The 19,917-nt window shown below is 38.6% G+C and overlaps 1 protein-coding gene across 12 annotated transcripts in view; it reads right to left on the reverse strand.

The window, feature by feature from the left end:
• Positions 1 to 1,710: 1,710 nt before the first annotated feature.
• CYRIB (CYFIP related Rac1 interactor B) overlaps positions 1,711 to 19,917 on the reverse strand; it is a 177,615-nt gene continuing 159,408 nt past the window's right edge. For all 12 annotated transcript variants that reach the window (XM_055287252.2, XM_055287256.2, XM_055287258.2 and 9 more), the window contains 7 exons: positions 16,425 to 16,561; positions 14,769 to 14,846; positions 12,677 to 12,793; positions 11,375 to 11,454; positions 9,809 to 9,935; positions 7,375 to 7,445; positions 1,711 to 2,454 (listed from right to left, as the gene is read on the reverse strand). In XM_055287252.2, coding sequence (XP_055143227.1) covers positions 2,391 to 2,454; positions 7,375 to 7,445; positions 9,809 to 9,935; positions 11,375 to 11,454; positions 12,677 to 12,793; positions 14,769 to 14,846; positions 16,425 to 16,561 — 674 coding nt within the window. In that variant the 3' untranslated portion in view covers positions 1,711 to 2,390. The remainder of the gene's footprint in view (positions 2,455 to 7,374; positions 7,446 to 9,808; positions 9,936 to 11,374; positions 11,455 to 12,676; positions 12,794 to 14,768; positions 14,847 to 16,424; positions 16,562 to 19,917) is intronic.

Here is a 19,917-nt window from a genome sequence, read left to right on the forward strand (position 1 = left end):
GCTAGCCCCTGGGCTAAAGAGATTTGTCCATTTATTCTTCAACATGCAGAGTGTGAACTACGTGAACTGCATAGGCCACAGCAATCTTACTGCATCCATTCCAGCTGCGTCATTATTTTTTATTTGTATTCATTCAGTCCACCGAAGCATTCACTTGGCACCTCTCCAAATCTGGGTACTGTGGAAGATCCTTCTTTGGGACACTGAAGGAAAATCAGACATGGCCCTTCTCTCAAGTTCGCAGACTCTCCAGTATCCAGATACTACGGCTCTCATAGTATCAGAAAACACAGCCACAAGTGCAGGTTAAGTATCAAAGGTGTTTTACGAGATACATGTATCAGATTCTTAAGGCTGCTGTACCAAAATACCACAAACTGCATGGCTTAAAACAACAGAAATTCATTCCCTCACAATCCTGGAGGCCAGATGTCTGAAATCAAGATATTGGTAGGGTTGGTTCCTTCTCGAGACTGAGGGAGAATCTGTGACATGCTTCTTTCCTAGCTTCTAGTGACTTCCTCCAATTCTTAGGGTTCTTTGGCTCATAGATGCATTGCTCTACTCTCTGCCTCCATCTTCCCATGGCCTTCAGCTCTGTGTGTCTACTTCCCCTTCTTTTCTCCTATAAGAGCTAGTCATTGAATTTAGGGCCCACCCTACTACAGGTTGATCTCATTTCCAGGTCCTTGATTTCATCTGCAAAAACTTTTTCCAAATAACGTCACACGTGCAGATTCCCAGTGAATGTATCTCCTGGGGACCACTATTCAGCCTACTACACTGTTCTTAGAAGATGCCTAGAAGGATACGGCCAATGTTATTCAGAAGGCTTCATGAAGGAGGTAATACAAGCTAACCCTTCAAAGGTGAAAGTTGGCCTTCATTAGATGGTCACAAGGGGAGGAAGGGAATGTCAGGTTCAGGGACCAGCCAGACCAGGGCTAAGGAAGTGACATGGCATGGAACAATTTGTGAACAGCAAGCAGTAGGGCCTGGCTGCAGAACAGGGTGTGAAGTAGGGGAGCAGTGATCAGGAGGGCCAGAGAGATCAGCAGGGATGTGATCTTCAGAAGCTGTGTGTGCCATGATCTGGCCCTATTAATCCAGAAGGGTCTGATGGAAGCCTCTGTGATTCTCTTCCATGGTTAAGCATTTTAATTGTATTATACCTCAGATATTCCTAAATATTTAAAACACTGGCATGGTTGAACTAGACAACCTTTAAGTAGTTTCTTCCAACCATGAGATTTAGATTTCATGATGTAGGTTTTATGATCTTTAACTGCAACATGTTAGTTTTCTACCACTAGTGAGATCATGGCCTCTGCTTTTCTCCTGGGAAGTCCCTCTTATAATCACTCTCTTCCCAGGATTAAAGGGCTACCATGCCTTCATGTTGCCACCCGCTCTCCTGGAAATGGAGAATCAAGCGAGGATGCAGTTTTCCTTCCATTACTACATCCATACAAGAGGAAATCAAGAATAAAAGTCCAGTTAATGAAAAGATCACTGGTCTTAATATACTTAGCAAAATTTTAAAGGCAATTAAAAGTATATACATAGACAATGATCAAAATTCTAATGAAAAGACCCGGCTCTCCCCTAAAAGAAGAAAAAATCATATAATGTATATATGCATTCCATAAAAACATACATGGGGAAAACTTCAGAAGCCTAAAAACAAAACATCAGTAAACCAAGCCACACTTAGAAAAATGAAAGCTGATTTTTATTTTATCATCAACAGCCATTCTTTAGACATGAACATGCATACGTAATATTCTACGCACACATCACAGTTTTTAACGTTAGTTAATAAAGGTTAAACACACAACATACATCCTTACAAAAAAAGTCAAAATGCAAACTTAAAACTTTAAACAAAAGTATTACTAATTTAAAAAAAGTTTGTGTTGGGTACCATTTGTACAACACAGTTAATTTAAACATTTTCATTTTGGTTGCACATGAAAAAGGCGGCAGTAGAAAATAAAGTCATTGAGGGTTTTTAAATAGCAGAATAGGCAGTTTTGCCATGCAGGAGAAGCAATATTAAATATTAGTTTCAAAAAAAATCCACATTTAAAAATATTTAGTTCAAGTCACAGAATTTTTCTCAGTAGAGACCCCAATGCAATGCATAATTAGCTGCCTTAGATGGCCCGTTTGAAAGGATGATATCCCTTCAGAGTGTAACTTTACTGATTTTGGCACGGAAAAGAAGTCTTAAGAACAAGAACATGATTAAAAAAGAGGGAAGAGGAACAGAGGAAAGAAATAAAAGCAAGAATAAATGAGATAGTAATTGCAATCACTAAAAAACTGTGCATTCTCAGTCATTGCAGAATACTGTCTTCTGTCTACAGCAGGTGCTTATTCCAGAATTGTTATTGCAGCATGGATTTAATTTGCTTGGAGGTAGTCTCATCATTCAAATGTTTTGTTGTGTACCTAAAAAAAGAAAAGAAAAAAGATCAATTTTAGGAACTTAAAAAAGAATCAGCATCGGGTTCTCTAATTATGACAGGATGGAGAATTGGTCTCAGCAAAACTCACAAAATTATGGCTTCTCATTGTAGCTTTAACCCTGTTCAGGTTCTGCACAGCCTCTCATCCTCACCCCCTTTCTAACTGAATAGCCAGTAGCTATTTAGTAGCTATTTAACTTAGTTACAACTACATTGCTGAAATGATTGGTTAACCTCTCAAGTAAACAATTAGCTGGAACTTCTCACTCAGAACAAAATGCTGTCTATCCCAGAGGCTGGCAAATTATAGCCCATGGGCCATCCAATCCACCAATTTTTGTGTGGACTGTGAGCTAATTCTATTTTTTAACCTTTCGGATGACTGGGGGACAAAGGAAGACAAAAAAAGAAATAGTAATATTTCATGTGTTATTGTGGAAATTCTATGAAATTCAAATTTCAGTGCTTACATATAAAAGTTTTATTGAAACACACCAAGTTGATTCATTCATGTACCATCTATGGTTACCTTCTTGCTATGGTGGCAGAGGTGAGGAGCTGTAACAGAAACCACGTGGCCCACAAAGCCTTTAATATCTACTCACTCTCTGGCTCTTTACAGAAAAGTGTTCCAACCCCCTTTCTATTCTGTATTTAAGATGCCTCAATTACTACAGCTGTTATATCTCTAAAATGTCTCAATTCTCCAAGTGCCTTATTTCTAGGCATGTGTTTTGCTACATGCATGCAAATCCAACATAAGAATCCAAAAAAGAATCACAAAGAGTGATTATTATATAAAGTTCACAACAGTATTCCCTTAAACAGTAAAAATCCACTAAGCAAGCCTACTATGTCTCAGGCACTGTTCAAGGAGCTTACAACCTAGCAGACGGAGAAAGATAACGATACACTAATATTAGTGACAGCGTAAAGCCTAGCAGCAAAGGAGAGAAGTATAACAAGAGGAGGCTACATACAGAGACAGGGAAACACCATCTCACATGGACACCCAGAGGCCATACATAGTTAAGGAGTTTGGAGATTATTTTAAATGCAGTGAAAGCCAGTGGAGCATATTAAGCAGGAGAGGGGTGTGATGCCACTTAAGTTTTATCATTCTGGCTGTTCAGGGCAAGCTGTGGAGAACAGAAGGAGCAGCAGGGAAGCATTAAATAAGGGGGCTGTTACTGAGCACCAAGTGTGAGATAAACAGATGTCAAGGCTTGGGCCAGATTACAGTAGCAATGGAGACAGGTGTTCAATGCGTGAATGTGGACTGTATTTTGGAGATAACCCAGATAGACAAATTTGGTTCACAAGAATTCCACATAAAATCTTAAGGACTAGATCGTTTTTTATAGAGACAAGGTCTGGCTATATTACCCTGGCTGGTCTTCAATTCCTGGGCTCAAGCAATCCTCCTGCCTTGGGCTCACAAGTAGCTGGGATGACGGCTGTGTGCCACCATGCCCAGCTAGGACTACATCCTTTTCAGCAGGTCCACACAGATCTTTCTGTGTTTAAGAAATTTAAACCCAATTCCTATTAGGTTCATTTCAAATTAATTTAAAAACTGAAGAATGCTTATTAAGTACCTGATACACTGTCTACAATGTTACTGAGAAGTCACTTCCAAACTGTTCTCATGTTTTTGAATAGATATCAGAGTGCCTGGCACATAATTGGTGCTCAATAAATACTTGTGGAAGGAAGACAAGATAAGCAGCCAGGTTGGAAAGAAAAAAAAATCCATAAAGGAATATTGACATTAAATGCTAAGTGATGTCACAAAGATTTAACCTTTTTGTTCTCTTTATGTAGATAAAGTATATGCAATTACACGAAATCCTACAGATGTCTCGTAGTTCTCAAAATCCATTTCTTCATTTGTTTCTCCTCCACTTCTTTATACAACTAAATAGTAGAAAGAGCCAAGTAATGTGCACAGTAAAATTTCTACTGCAGAGTAGTTAAAAGTATCACTATTCAGCAATGTACTGTACTATTCGAAGAGTGGTAAGTGTTTTCCTCTCTACCCATGACGCAAGTTCTCGCTCCTTCTGTGGGATGTGATCTTAGCTTCCTTCTTTGGGCAAAGCCAATCCAGAGCACACTGCATCACCACACTCACTCATCAAGAAAAGGCCAATATTATCTAATATACGCGAAAATAAAACATGAAGATATATGGCATTATTTTCCTTTGTGCACAAAAACAAATTTTTTTTTCCAAGTGCATGACTGTTCTACTAAAGAAAACCAATTATTATTTACCTTTACTCTTAAATTTAATAAAGAAGACAATTATCTACTACCGAATCTGAACTCTCAGCTCTCTTTTTTTCTTTCCCTCTTATGATTAAATGTATTTGGTTCCATTTTTCCACCTGTAAAATGGACATATGACTTGATGCCTTCTCTTAGTAGCACAGGAAGTTCTATATAAATTATTACTACAGAAAAGCATTCAAAACAACATATACATACATATGGAATTATTCTCTCATTTAAAATCTTTTGGTCATTAAGTTCTATTTTGTGGAGGTGTGTAACACTCGTGTAGTACTTTTGGGGTTACAAAATGCTTTCTAAACATGTGCTTTCAGTAAAACATATTAAAGGCTAGATGGATTTACTTCAAGAAATATGTTTCAAGGTATCAGCATTATCTACATCACAGCTAGGGTGTTTGTTTAAAAGGAAAGTGCCTGAGTCCCAAGTCAGACCTGATTTTGTTGTTTCTAAAAGCATCATTTTATTTTCTAGTTTCCATTATCTGTTGTAATAGGAAAGAAAATGTACCAAACTGACAGGCGACTTGCCTCCGCGGTGCTTTCCTTCCCTCCCCCTCCCTCAAACACAGATTACTTTGTGGGAGACTTCAACCCTGTCTTTCACTGCCATCACTGCCTTCCTCTGCTTTCATTCCAAGGAGAAGGAAACTCAACTACCCTTATAGTGAAACGTAGATTTTGAGTTAGGCATACTACCTTCAAGCTCAAGAAAGAATCCTAAAACCTCCTAGATCTCAATTACCTTTAAGTTTTTAAAAAAGATTTCCTGCCATTTGCTGGCTTCAAAGAGCCTGACCAATCAGAAAGACAAAGGCTTGGGAGAAAAATCAGGTTGACTGAGACACAGGGAGTATTTGGAAAGAAACCAAGGAGGAAAGACTCATGATATCATTAAATATTGGCAAAACCACTGAAGTATGCATTGTAAAAACTCCAAGAACACAGAATTCTAAAAACTAGGCTTATGGTTAAAACAGTTTGACATTATAAGGTTTTTAAATTATGTTCCTTAATTTTGCTGATGTTCATTTAGAATAGATCACCTTTATTCAGGCAGTCACCGCTTATGTAACACTTTTCATAATCTTTTAAAAACTATTTTTAAACATTTTTTCATAATCTTAATAAAATCATTTGACAGTTCCACTTAGCTGAAATGATACAGCCTACATTTTATGTGGTAAATATCATTATATAAATATTTCTGTGTTCATGTAATTTTTCTGTTTAAACCCCCAAAAAATCAAGTAATGGGACATCATCTTTTATGTCATGTGAATACTACCAATTAAATCTCTGTAGTCAAATGTTACAAAGTACTGAGATTTTCATTTAAAAATGTTCCAGCAGCTGGGCACAGTGGCTCACGCCTGTAATCTCAGCACTTTGGGAGGCCGAGGTGGGTGGATCACTTGAGGTCAGGAGTTTGAGACCAGCCTGGCCAACAAGATGGAACGCCATCTTTACTAAAAATACAAAATACAGGCACACGCCTGTAATCCCAGCTACTCGGGAGGCTGAGGCAGGAGAATCACTTGAACCTGGGAGGCTGAGGTTGCAATAAGCCAAGATCGTGCCACTGTACTCTAGCCTGGGTGACAGAGCGAGATTCCATCTCTAAATAAAGCAATAATGTTCTAGCATTTGTAGAAGTATGAGCAACTAAATTAAGTAAAACTAACCTAAGAAAAGACATTAAATAATGACTACTTAATTTGCATTATAAGAAATACATAAAAATAACAGAACAGGCCGGGGTTGGTGGCTCACGCTTGTAATCCCAGCACTTTGGGAGGCCGAGGCGGGCGGATCACGAGGTCAGGAGATCGAGACCACGATAAAACCCCGTCTCTACTAAAAAAAAAAATACAAAAAAATTAGCCGGGCGTGGTGGCGGGCGCCTGTAGTCCCAGCTACTTGGAGAGGCTGAGGCAGGAGAATGGCGTGAAGCCGGGAGGCAGAGCTTGCAGTGAGCCGAGATGCGCCACTGCACTCCAGCCTGGGCGACAGAGCGAGACTCCGTCTCAAAAAATAAAAAAAAAATAAAAAATAAAAAAATAACAGAACACAAGTCTGAACACAAATTAATTACATTCTATTAAGAGGAAAGAGCTAGTTACAAGCCACTCTGTATGATATTATTTTGTAAAAAGATAACTACTACATAGAGCTATTATCTACATATGTAAAGAAAAAACTCTGGAAGGCTATATGCTAATAATGGCTTATCTCAAAATGGTGAGATTACATTATTTCTTTTAATTTACATTTTCTTATGTTTTCTGAATTTTATTTATAACTGGTATATAACACTTTTATTAAAAAAACAAGCAATCTCTGTTTCAAGAGAAGCAACAAGCAAAAGCCAAAATCTTCAACCAGAAAGTGAAGCTGCTATTGTCATGTGTCCCACATATTTCTCATCGTAAAATACTGTAACCAGTGTTTGGAAGCAAGATTATCAGTAACAAAATAAGATCTTCATATTTCTAGCTTGAACACTTATTTTTATATCCTACTCACACTTAATGCATTTTCTTTACATAAATATAAACCATTTTCCTTACAGATTTTTTCTGTACATATGTACGCGTACATATACACACCTGAGGGCATTTAGAAGACCTTCTACACTATTAGGAGGTTGGTCCTTAAGAACTTTGATACAACCTTTCATCTAAAGAAAAAGAAAACAGAAAAGGTAAAATAGCCATTTTTTTCATGTAACATTCCTTTTCAAAATAGTAAAATAAATCAACACCATAACTATGGAACCCAAGAGATTACATACTATGTCAAATTAATTATTCTTAGAACAGAAAAAAACCCAACCTAAGTGTCATTATTCTCAATTAGAACAAAATCTTTTTGAGAACAAAATCAGTCGAACTAAAGTACCACACATGCAATGAAAAACAAAGGGTTTGCTAAGGGAAGACTTCTTGGAAAAGGTGCTGAGTGGCGATTTAAAGGACAGAATGGGCTGGGCACGGTGGCTCAGGCCTGTAATCGCAACACTTTGGGAGGCCAAGGCGGGCGGATCACAAAGTCAGGAGTTCGAGACCATCCTGCCTAACATGGTGAAACCCCGTCTCTACTAAAAATACAAAAAAATTAGCCAGGCGTCGTGGTGGGCGCCTGTAGTCCCAGCTACTCGGGAGGCTGAGGCAGGAGAATGGCATGAACCCGGGAGGCAGAGGTTGCAGTGAGCCAAGATCACACCACTGCACTTCAGCCTGGGCGACAGAGCGAGACTCCATCGCAAAAAATAAAATAAAATAAAAAATAAAAGACAGAATGAGTATGTTAGTAAGGAAAAGAGGAGCTTTCAGGTAGAGAAACCCCACAGAGTAAAGTATCACACAGAGGACAGATAGGAATTTTTCAGCGCTGCACCTGGAGTTATGAGAGGCTGAAAGCCAGGATGAGTCATATGAAATGTTATGCCTGGCAGCAGGGGACTCACGGGTTATCTTAAAAGGTAACCACTTGATGACGATGGCATTTAAGATATATTAGCCTGGTTGTTGTAAAAAAGCATAATACAGCAGAAAGAACACAGGCTTTGGAAGCCAGAGAAATGTGGGTTCTACCTTTTCTAGCAATTCTTTTTTCTTGAGATGGATTCTCACTCTGTCACCCAGGCTGGAGTGTAGTGGCGCCATCTTGGCTCACTGCAACCTCTGCCTCCTCAGTTTAAGCGATTCTCCCACCTCAGCCTCCCGAGTAGCTGGGACTACAGATGTGTGTGCCACCACACCCAGCTAATTTTTGTATTTTTTTTAGTAGAGATGAGGTTTCACCATGTTGGCCAGGCTGGTCTTGAACTCCTAACCTTAGGTGATCGGCCTGCCAAAGTGCTGGGATTACAGGCATAAGCTACTGCACCCGGCCTACTAGCAATTCTATTACTTAATCTGCTAAACTTTAGTTGCCCTGTCAATAAAGGGAGATGACACCTAACATCCTTAGAGTATTATCAGAGTCACAAGGGAGAACAAATGCAAAATTCCTGGGACATGGCAACCATACAGCAAATATTAACTCATTTCTCTTTACATATGGCAGGTGTACATGAAGGCAAGAAGCTTGGCCTAGTAATCAGTAATCGAGATCCGAAATGCTAAGAGCCTAAACTAGCTATGAAAGGGAAACAGGAAGACAATTCTCACCAAACATTAATGAACTAGATGTGAGAGGTTGGGGAAAGGAACTACGAAGTAGAGAAATTAGAAGACTATTTCTAATACAAACTTTTACAGAGAGAAGAAAAGCCGAGAGCCAACTATAGTCACAAAGTATTGTGACTGGGTAGAGGAGGGAAAATACATAAAGTCTTCATCTTTTTCCACTGGAGCATCACTACTGGCTGTCTCTTTAATTTCAAGACAGGGTCTCTCTCTGTCACCCACACTGAATGCAGTGGTGTGATCGTGGCTCACTGCGGGCTGGAACTCCTGGGCTCAAGGGACCCTCCCACTTCGGCCTCTCAACATAGCTGTGACTACCGATGTGTGCCACCACACCTAGCTAATTTTTTCTTTTTATTGTAGAAATGGGAGTCTCACTATGCTGCCCAGGCTGGTCTTCTACTCCTGGGCTCAAGTGATCCTCCTGCTTCAGCCTGCCAAAGTACTTGGGCTACAGGCATGAGTTAGCAAGCCCGGCAGCACTACTGACTTTTTATATGCATTCTGAAATAAACATTTTATTTGAAATGGCCTTTGGCCAAAGGAATTAAAGGACATGATTCAAAATTCCTTATATCTAATTATCTATTTATATTGCCGAATATGTAGTAGAAGCCTTCCAGGAGGTACTCAGTAGACAATACAGTCATCCTTTGATCATTCTATTCCACCTGAATACAGGCCACAAGAAACACAGCACAAGGACAGAGGAGATGAAAGTCCACCATTTCACAAAGTATAAATCTGAGTTTTGTGAGAGTCCAGTTTGCTGGCTCTTATCAAAAAATTAAATCCTATGGTTTCCATGGAGAAACTCGTTTGAAATTATTTATATAAAACAATAACTTACATCAATTTTGGAAGTTTTAGCAAATGCTCCCACTGGATGTACGTGGTCATAGAGTATTATGACACCCACCATTACCCTCAAGCAGAATGACACTGTCTCTTCGTTTGTAAATCTGCTTCTGTATTCCCTGAAGAGTAGAGAAGATATGCATGGAAGAAGTGCACTACAAAATTCTTTTTAAAAACACACACACAAAAGAAAAACCTCTTCTGAAATATTTTATTCAAATTTCTATCAATTAGTCGAATGTAGTATGTTCACAAGTAGCCACACTGATACATTCAAATCTTATGTGTTTTCCTTTCCATATCAACCCCCTGAAAGAGACACAAAATTCTTTAATGAGGTGATTCAACTTTCAACTTTCAGCTGATGCTGCCTTGCCCCTTTGATCTCTAAAAGGGATACTAACATCATGCCCCTTATTCCACAATGAGATCCCCAGAGAGATGAGAAGATGGTGAGTGCAGCAGTCAACACCCATGTATTCTGGTTTCCATAATATCTGCACCCACATTAGTGTATTGCTCCTCTGCTAGACCGATAGCAACAATTTTAGAGAATGGATGCTACGCAAAGGCTGTTACCACCTATGATGAAAAATCACTAGCTTAATAGAGCAAGCAGGTTTGCTATTTAGGGGCTAACTTGATCTAAATACATTATAGTATTACTGGATATCAATTTTACTAAAACTCAATCATATTCTCCTCTCATTTGTGAAAAATAAAATTGAACTTTTATCTATATATAGAAGGCAGTATATCATAACAGAAAGAGTACGGAACCAGGATAGAGACATCCAAGCACATGGATAGTGTCCCTTCATTTCCCAGGACCTCACTCCCTGAAGTTGGCGGTGGGGGGAAGGAAGAGGATTATGATGATAGTTTTCCAATGAGATGATGTACAGCATAGTGCTTTGGACCATTGTATATGTGGGCCCATTGTTGACCAAAACGTCATTAAGCAGCACATGACTGTATTTATTATTCTGGAATCCAGGAGGGATTCTTTCTGCCTGCTAACAGGAAAAATCCAGCCAGGACACACTGTATCATACATCATAAATGCTTTAGAGAGGAGAAGAAAAAAAAAGAGAATTCAGGTTCGTGTTGGGAAAAAAAAAGTGACAATTAATAAATGAGAGAAAAAGGGATAAACAGAAGAATAATTCCAGCCCTTTGGCAATAGGGTAAGATTCTTTACTAAATATAGAAAAAGAACATTTATGGTAAGTATAACCAAGGAGCTTTAAAATTCTTCTCCTACATTCCAGCTACCAAAAAACCACCACCACATTTCTGTTCTGAGAAGAGAACTAAGAGTCTGAGTCAGTCTGACTGGTCTGAGGTACCTGAAGACCAACTAACTCTATTTTATAGTTAACCAGAAGTTACACTAAATAGCCAAATTATTTTAAGTTTGTTCATATATTAATATTCAGTATTTGGAATATACTTACTTTCCACCTTCCAGATAAAACGTGTTCATATATGAACATGTTTTGAAATATCAGTCATCTCAATAGCACTGTTAAAGTGAGAAAGATCAGCTGATACTCACGGTGTTTCCAGCATGACTCTGCATACACTAGCCATGGTGCTTAAACAATCTGTGGTATTTTCTATTGGTAAATTTTTATTCTGTAGAAGTATATGAAGAACAAAAAAGGTAAAAGTAACGAACGTTATTACTTATAATTTAGCATAATATGAAAAATTAGCAACTTTAAAACCTGGTTCCTACTCCTAATTTTCTAAATAATGCACTAGACTCTAAGCAACTGTTCTAAGCACTGTGGATACAGCTAAGAGCAAGATAGCGAAGGCAGTACTCTTCTGAAAGGCACCTGCATTCCAGCAGTGTGAGAACAACTGCAACAATGCAGACGGGGTCAAAGGTGTAGAGTTTTATAGGCTATGCAATCGTTGGATTTTATCCTAAGGGTACTAGGAAGTCACTGGGAACATTTTACATGGAGGAGGGAGGGAACATGGTTTATGTTTTAAGATTACTTGTCTGCTCTATGGAGAAAGGACTATATTGGGGCAAGAGTGGAGGAAATAAGAATGGTCAGGACACGAATGCAGTAATCCAGATGAGAAGTCTGATGTGGCTGGTGGCAAGAAAGTAACTTAAGTTTTCAGATTCATGATATATTAGTATTTTGGAGGGAAAGCCAACGAGACTGTTTGATGGAATACATGTAGGGAGTGAGATATAGAAAGGAATTTAGGATGATGGACAGGTGCGGTGGCTCATGCCTATAATCCCAGCACTTTGGGAGGCCGAGGCAGGCAGATCACCTGAGGTCGGGAGTTCGGGACCAGCCTGACCAACATCGAGAAACCCCGTCTCTACTAAAAATACAAAATTAGCTGGGCGTGGTGGCACATGCCTGTAACCCCACTATTAGGGAGGCTGAGGCAGGAGAATCTCTTGAACCCGGGAGGCGGAGGTTGTGGTGAGCTGAGAATGCGCCACTGCACTCCAGCCTGGGCAACAAGAGTGAAACTCCGTCTCAAAAAAACAAAAAAAACCGTTAACTTGTAAGTTTTTGCCTGCACTGGTACTATTAATTGAGAAAGCAAAAACTAAAGAAAGGGCAGGGTTGCAAAAGGCAACCCAGAGTTTGGTTTGGCCGTGCTATCAGCTATCACTGAGGTGTAGACCATCCCTCCAGAGAAACTGCAAGTAGGTGGACAGGTGTGCACACGCGGGCCTCAGAAAAAAGTCAGGACTCAACACACACATATGGGAGTCTGTTGGTTTCAAGATGGTATTTAATGTCTTGGGCTTGCCGAGATCACGTCTGCAACAGGGGCATGAGTAACAACACAGAGTACCTGCCTAGGCAATGCTTACCTCTGATACAAATTTTGTTGTGGCATCACTCAAGGTTTTCAGCATTGGAGTTGCCTCAGCATAAAACAAAGACATTCGATTTGCCAATTCATTATTTACTTCATTTTCTCCTTCTGCCTGTGGGGAAGGTAAAAGCACTTGATGTTAGTTCACAAATTATTACATACAATAACAATTATAAAAGGACGCAGGCAGGGTGCCTGCCTCAATTACGTTTTAGACTTTCATGTATCGATAATACTTAAATATTCTTTTAAAAAAAAAAGTTATTTTTTTAAAAAGATTAACCTCTTCAAAAATATTTTAAATGATATTAAGGAATTTAAATAAAACCTTGATGAACTGTCTACTACATACAAGAGATTCTAAATGTTATGGAGGACAGAAAAATGATTATAAAATTGTACCCTGTCCTCCATTATGAACAATAAGTATCCATACAACATCCACGGTAAGATTCTAACAGGTGAGAACACAAAAAGGGAGTCGGAGGAACATTAAGTTGGAATAGACGAAACTAAAGAGATTAAGGGTTATCCTTTTGCAGGTGATATTGGGCAGGTAAACAAGGTATTCCAATCTGGCAGGGGAAAGAGTATGTTTTCAAATGACTCCCTAAAGAGTAGTTCAGCATATTTAGTGTTAATAAGGGGCTGCAACCAATGAAAGATACAGGTTGGGGTCAGACTGTATAGTGCCATAAATGCTAGCTTAAGTTCATATTTTTCTTCCATATGGAATGGGGAGCCATTTAGAGTGTTAGATGAAAGGAATGACAACTAAGTCAATTTCCTAGAGAAAATTAACTGATGATCGTGGGCGGATTGTATCAAAATGGAAAAAGACTTGTAGGTCCAAAATGAGTTATGCTGTGCAGAATGACTGCCAGAAAGAGTGGGAATTAGGCTCTCTGTTGGAACAGTGGGAGGAGGAGATGGAAACAGGGATGGAGAAGACATTTCAGAGATATTTCACTTGAAAAAAATTGCATTTTATCTGTAATTATTGAGGGTAAAAGGAAGAACCAAGATGACTAATGTCTTTAGCCTTAAGTGATGGCAAGGATGGGTATAGTATAGGATTGGCTGCTTTGCTTTTTGCTTTTATCTTATTTTACATGGTAGGTATGAAAAAGACAGATGTTAAGGTCAGTCTCACACCAGGAACTGGTCTATGGAAAAATCAAATTGATGCAAATTACAGATGTTTCATAAAGAGGAATCTTTTCCTCCAACCCAGTGCCTTAGTGCAAGTGCTTCCTAAAATATTTTTTCAAGGAAAAAGAAAACGAATGATAGTCTTTGATACGTATTTTTTAAATCTATTATGCCACTTACCACTCCTTACATAGTTACAGTATTTCTCTACTAAACTATCTACTTGAAACAAGGGTTGATGTTTGAAATTTTTCAGACCAATTATAAGGTTCTCAGAATACAGAGAACAAGTTAATATTCTTCCGCTCTAGTTTTACTTATGGTATTTAGTTCCTTGAAGGTAGAAAAGAGTAATAAACAGCTTAAGAGGAGGATGGTAAGAAGTTAACAGACCTAAAGAAGCCCGAAGAAATGCTATACTAGCCAAGGAGCAGACACAAGCCATTTTCTCAAACAGCCATATCAGGCACAGATGTGTTAACAGGCCACGACCTCACTCTTGCCAGCATTAACCATTAATTTCTTGGAGGAAAACTGACTTGGGTTCAAGATTTCTCTCCAAGAAATTAACCCACGTCAATTTCTCTCCAAGACCCTTCCATTCTAAGAATATGGAGACAAAAAACTCTTAACTATGAATTCACAGAATTCTCATTAAAATGAGAGTACATCGCGAAATTTTATAAGGATCAACGTTACACAGATAAGCAATTTTGCTGAAGTAGTTGTGGGAATTTAAGAGACTGTGAAGAAAAACAGGTAAACACCACATGGTTTGTTACAGTTTGCTTTTCCTCCTACAGCTATGGCTGCCCATAATTACTAACTTTATTACTAGCTTTAACACAATCTGAATGAACAAACAAAATAATAAAATGAACAGGCTGAGCACTAAGTTATTCTTACCATTGCCCTAATTCAAAGCATTAACTTACTGGTACATTGTTAATCCTCATACGACTCAATGTTCTTCTATAATAGCTGAAATCATTCTGTATGGCAGGATTTGTCATCTGAAGAAGACATTTGTGGAAAAAAAAATGTCATGTACTAAATGCTAATGTAAAAAATTAAGTAAAAAATCTTTAGTTTTAATTAGTATAAAACATTCCATAATTCATAGTATCATTTTAAGAACTAGCACTAGTATAACCCAAGGTGGCTTATAACTGTATTCAGTCCTTACTGAACATATAAAACGAAAGACCACAGGCAGTATACTTTCCCTTTTCTTTTCAGTTAATTTCAGGTAATTACTAAAAGCTTGTTTATCAAATAAACAAAAACAAAAAGGACTGTTTAGGCACTTGTTTTTAGTTATTATGATAAAAGTATGTAGATATGGTCAACAGAGCAATCCCCAAATTAGAATTTTACATACAAATCTGACTGTGATGCAATTATAAAATGCTGAAGTTTGGAATCCAGCTCTTCCATTTTCTAGACAGGGTACCAGAGGCCCTGAAAAATCAAAGGACCTGCCCAACGTCTCATGACTGGGGTTACTGTGGCAGAGTATAAATTGGAATTCAGGTCTCTTGATATGAGACCTAGTGTTTATTCCTTTAATTCATTCTTTTTAACAACAAGGTATTTATAGTTCCAAACACTATAAACAATGACAGAGGAAAAAAGAAACAGAAAGAAAGGAAGAAAGTGGGAAAGGAGGAAGGGAGAAAAAAGAAATTTTATCAACATTTTAATATAAAAGAATGTTGAAAAACGGGGGCAGGGGGTGTGAGCAGAAAGGAAAAATTTTAGAAAAGAAGCTCAAAATTTTGTTTCGGAGATTTTTTTTTTTTTTTTTTTTTTTTTTGAGACAGAGTCTCGCTCTTTCACCCAGGCTGGAGTGCAGTGGCGCGATCTCGGCTCACTGCAAGCTCCGCCTCCCGGGTTCACGCCATTCTCCTGCCTCAGCCTCCCGCGTAGCTGGGACTACAGGCGCCTGCCACCTCGCCCGGCTAATTTTTTGTATTTTTAGTAGAGACGAGGTTTCACCGTGTTAGCCAGGATGGTCTCGATCTCCTGACCTCGTGATCCGCCCGCCTCGGCCTCCCAAAGTGCTGGGATTACAGGCGTGAGCCACCGCGCCCGGCTCGGAGATTAATTTTTAAACAAAGTTAAATGAAGACTGCTGAGACATGTGGATCACCTGAGATTGGGAGTTCAAGATCAGCCTGGCCAACATGGTAAAACCCCGTCTCTACTAAAAATACAAAAATTAGCCAGGCGTGGTAGCACATGCCTGTAATCCCAGCTACTATGGAGGTTGAGGTGGGAGAATCACTTGAAACCAGGAGGCAGAGGATGCAGTGAGCTGAGATCACACCACTGCACTCCACCCTGAGTGACAAAGCAAGACTCTGTCTCAAAAAAAAAAAAAAAAAAGATTGAGACTGAATACTCAGTAATTTGCTCTTTGCCACGTATCAAAAGACCAGTCATAATTTCTAAATCCAGTTTTCCATTTTTATTAAGGTCTAGCAGACATCATTTAAATACATTTTAACAACGTTTCCCGGCTTTTCCTCCTAGTACTCATTAAAAGATTCATGATTTTCGTAACAATCAGGGCCAATAGATAATTCTACCTTGAGTTCATCAAACCGGAGTGTGAAATGAAGAATTTCTGCAAACTGTTTAGCAAGAGCCTGCTCTCGCTCTAGATGCTGGGTGGGAGAATATGGGGTACTTGTTAAGGCTCCCAGAAGACCTCTTAATGCTGCTTCTGAAGAAAAAAAATTGAAAAACACATTAAGTTGTTTGTATCTGTGTGATATTTGTTTATTAAAAAGTGAACAATTCATAAATGTTAATTCCCAGAAAAGTTCTCTTTAAAAAACAGATAATCTAAATATAATAAAACTAATTAAGAAGTTTAAATGTTGCCATTGCTAATGTACTACACACATTCTGAATATTATTTAACAGAATAAAAACCTTAAAGGGACTAATTCAAGGGTTTATAATTCTGTAAACCCAGACTGAAAATAGTGTAGAAGTTACTTTGAATTCAACACCAAGATCAAAGGGCAAATTTTATATTAATCACTTTACACAGTGTGGAATTTGGTTTTATGAAATGGTAACTATTATCTACAACTGAGTAACTTTCTTCAATGGCACTGTGTCCACACTGTCTGTATATGCCTATGAATCAGTTACCAATTTCTCATACTTTGAATACGTCGTTTATTTATAAACACAAACTGTTTGCTTTCAGCTACTAAAGAGAACAAAATATGTGGTTCAATAAGCTTCTTGTCTTAGAATTTGACATTTCAAGACTACAATATAAATATTCTAATTCATTATGTGAGCAAAATGGTCCCTTTGAAATAAGTGCTACTTTTGGGATGCCAGGCTAATAAATACCGTGTTTGATAATGGAAATACTAAATACTAATACTAATATTAAATACTAAATACTAATATTTCATTTCAATACTTCAAAAAGCCATAGAAATCAAACGAATTGAGTTACAGATCACAGAACTGGAAAATGCTGCTAGATTCCGGTCAGAGAAAATAAGAGCTTACAGAGTTAAATTACGATCTGACGTTAATAAATGTCAGATTAATAAACAAATATTAATGATAAATTTAAAACTTTATGTCAGGTCATCAGCCCGTAACTTACAAAAAAAAAAACCCAGTTTTCCTATTTATGAAGATTTACATATGAGTCAACATCTAATGTGCACTGAATATAGTCTCCCATTTGATTTTTACCATCAACTATGACATGGTCATTGCAGATGGATCAAATGAGTTTCAAAGAGCTTAGAGCCCAAAGTTATAGCTAGTAAATGCTAGGTATTTCTGACTCCAAAGCCCTATTCTTTCTACCACAATAAACTGTCTCTGAAATAAAGCAACATTGTACGTAGCCTTCTGTAACCTTATAAAACATTAACCTCCTGATTACTACCAATAGTACCAATTACTTCTGTAACCCTATAAAACATTAATCTATGGATTAAAAACAGTAGTAGGTACTTCCTGTGTGTCTGTTAGATACCAGGTATTGAACTACCTCTTCACAGACATTATTTCTCATCCATACAATAACTCCAAATGACAGCTATTATCCTTTTTTTTCCAGTAAGTCAGAAAATGTATTGACTGGCTACCCTGTGCCAAGCACTGAGAAAATGGATGTAGACAGACATGCTCCCTGTGCCCATATGGAGCCTTATTATATAGAGAGAAGACAGACAAATGATTACAGTTGTGATATGTGCTGAAAATAAGTACACAGTACAGTGGAAAGGTATAAAAATAAGACCTCACTTAATGGAAGGCCTAGGAAAAGATTTCCCTGAATAAGTGACTCCTGGACTAAGACTGAGGTATGTAGTAAGGATGAACATGAGTTTGCAGACAGAAAAGCAGGGAGCCAGACCCTGAACTGAGAAGAGCATGACATACTTGAGGAACCGCAAGACCACCAATATAGGAGCACAGAGGTCAAGGAGGCGGGTAACCGGGACTAAGATAATTCATACACATATAGTTTCTGTACCACATTAAGTACTCCGGCTTTGGCATCCTAACGTCCCTGGAGAAATCATTTAAGCAGAGGAGTGGCGTCAACAGATGAGCATTTTAAAATGCTACTTCATTTGCAGTGTGGAGCATGGACTGTAGGCGTATGGATGGTGTATCGAGGTGTAACAGTGGATGTGAAGAAGATCAATTAAAAGTCAAACATTTTGGGTTATATTTTAAAAATGGTTTACTTCTTCCAAGATTCATTCTATCTGTTGGTGTTAAGTGGAAAACTTAAGTAAGAGAGACACCGAACAGAAAAAACAATTTTACAAAATATTATTATAGTCTGTTAAAGAAAAAAAGGAAAATGCATTTGCTTAGACTTTATCAAGTCTCAGGGTCAATTTCAGCATTCCAAGTTCTCTACCACTTTTGGGACTGGAGTTAGGTCGCTTGGCTAAGTTGGGGTGGTCAGTGACCAGTAGTTGCAGAACTTTTGTCTATGAATGGCTGAGGCCCTCAATGGTAGATCTACGATGAAAGGGAAGCTCAAGATGACAGATCTGCTAATCTGCCTTTGAAGCAGCTAGATCAGCCTCACTCTGCAGGCCTGTGCTGGCACAAATCAGTCCTACTAGCCTACAATGCTCTGTCTCAAGAGAGAAACTGGAGACAAAGAACCCCACAGAAAATGTCCCAGAGGTCTCTGGATGAGTTGGAGAGAAAGAGAGGACAAAGAAAAGATGACTGGGATTGGACTCAGATGAAGCTCCTAAAACAAAACCATGAGATTATTTTTTAAAAAGCAGATGACCAGGGGAAAATTAATAGTCTATTAAGCCCTAAATTTTGGAAGAACCAAAGGAAGCTGGCAGATGAGTGCGGGAGCCAAAACCATAGAAGGAGATTGCAAGGAAAAGACAACTAGAAGGAATGATAAAGATGACAAATCAGTCCACAAGCTAGGACAGGGAAGAATAACTAGTTGATTAGGAAGAAGAGGCCCCTGGGGAGAGTTTCCCTATAGAGACAACAGCCGTTTATTCTCACCAACTGCCATCTATCTACTCTCAAATCTGCAGAAGAGAACCTGAGGACATGGATTCTAAAGGATTTAAGACAACCAAGAGTCATGACCACAATTACGGTGGGCATTTGGGGCCTTTAAAATACATTTTGATAAATTCTGCCCAGTGAAAAGCTAACATGTTGGAGGGACTTACTCATTATGACCCTTGGAGGCAGTCCCTAATGTAAGCCCCTAAAGCATGAGGAAGACTCAGGGGAGACAAAGCAGTTTGTCCTACTGCCTGACCATACAACCTTCCCTTAGGTATCTGCCTGAACAGGAGGGGCTCCAAGGCCTCAGAACAAAACAAGCAAGTACAGAACAAGCAAGTATGGCAAGTTTACCAGGGCAGTGTGGTTAAACCCTGTCAGCAAAACTGAGTATCTTAAAATTAAGCAGGTAATCCTTGCCCTGTCCCATTGTAAGTATGCAAACTGGCAAGGGATCAGGGTCCTTCTTCTGAAATATAACCCATGATGTATCTGTAGTGCTCTGGCCAAGAAACCTTCTCCTTAGAACTG

The sequence above is a fragment of the Symphalangus syndactylus genome, chromosome 7 (assembly GCF_028878055.3).
Source record: "Symphalangus syndactylus isolate Jambi chromosome 7, NHGRI_mSymSyn1-v2.1_pri, whole genome shotgun sequence".
NCBI lineage: Eukaryota > Metazoa > Chordata > Mammalia > Primates > Hylobatidae > Symphalangus > Symphalangus syndactylus.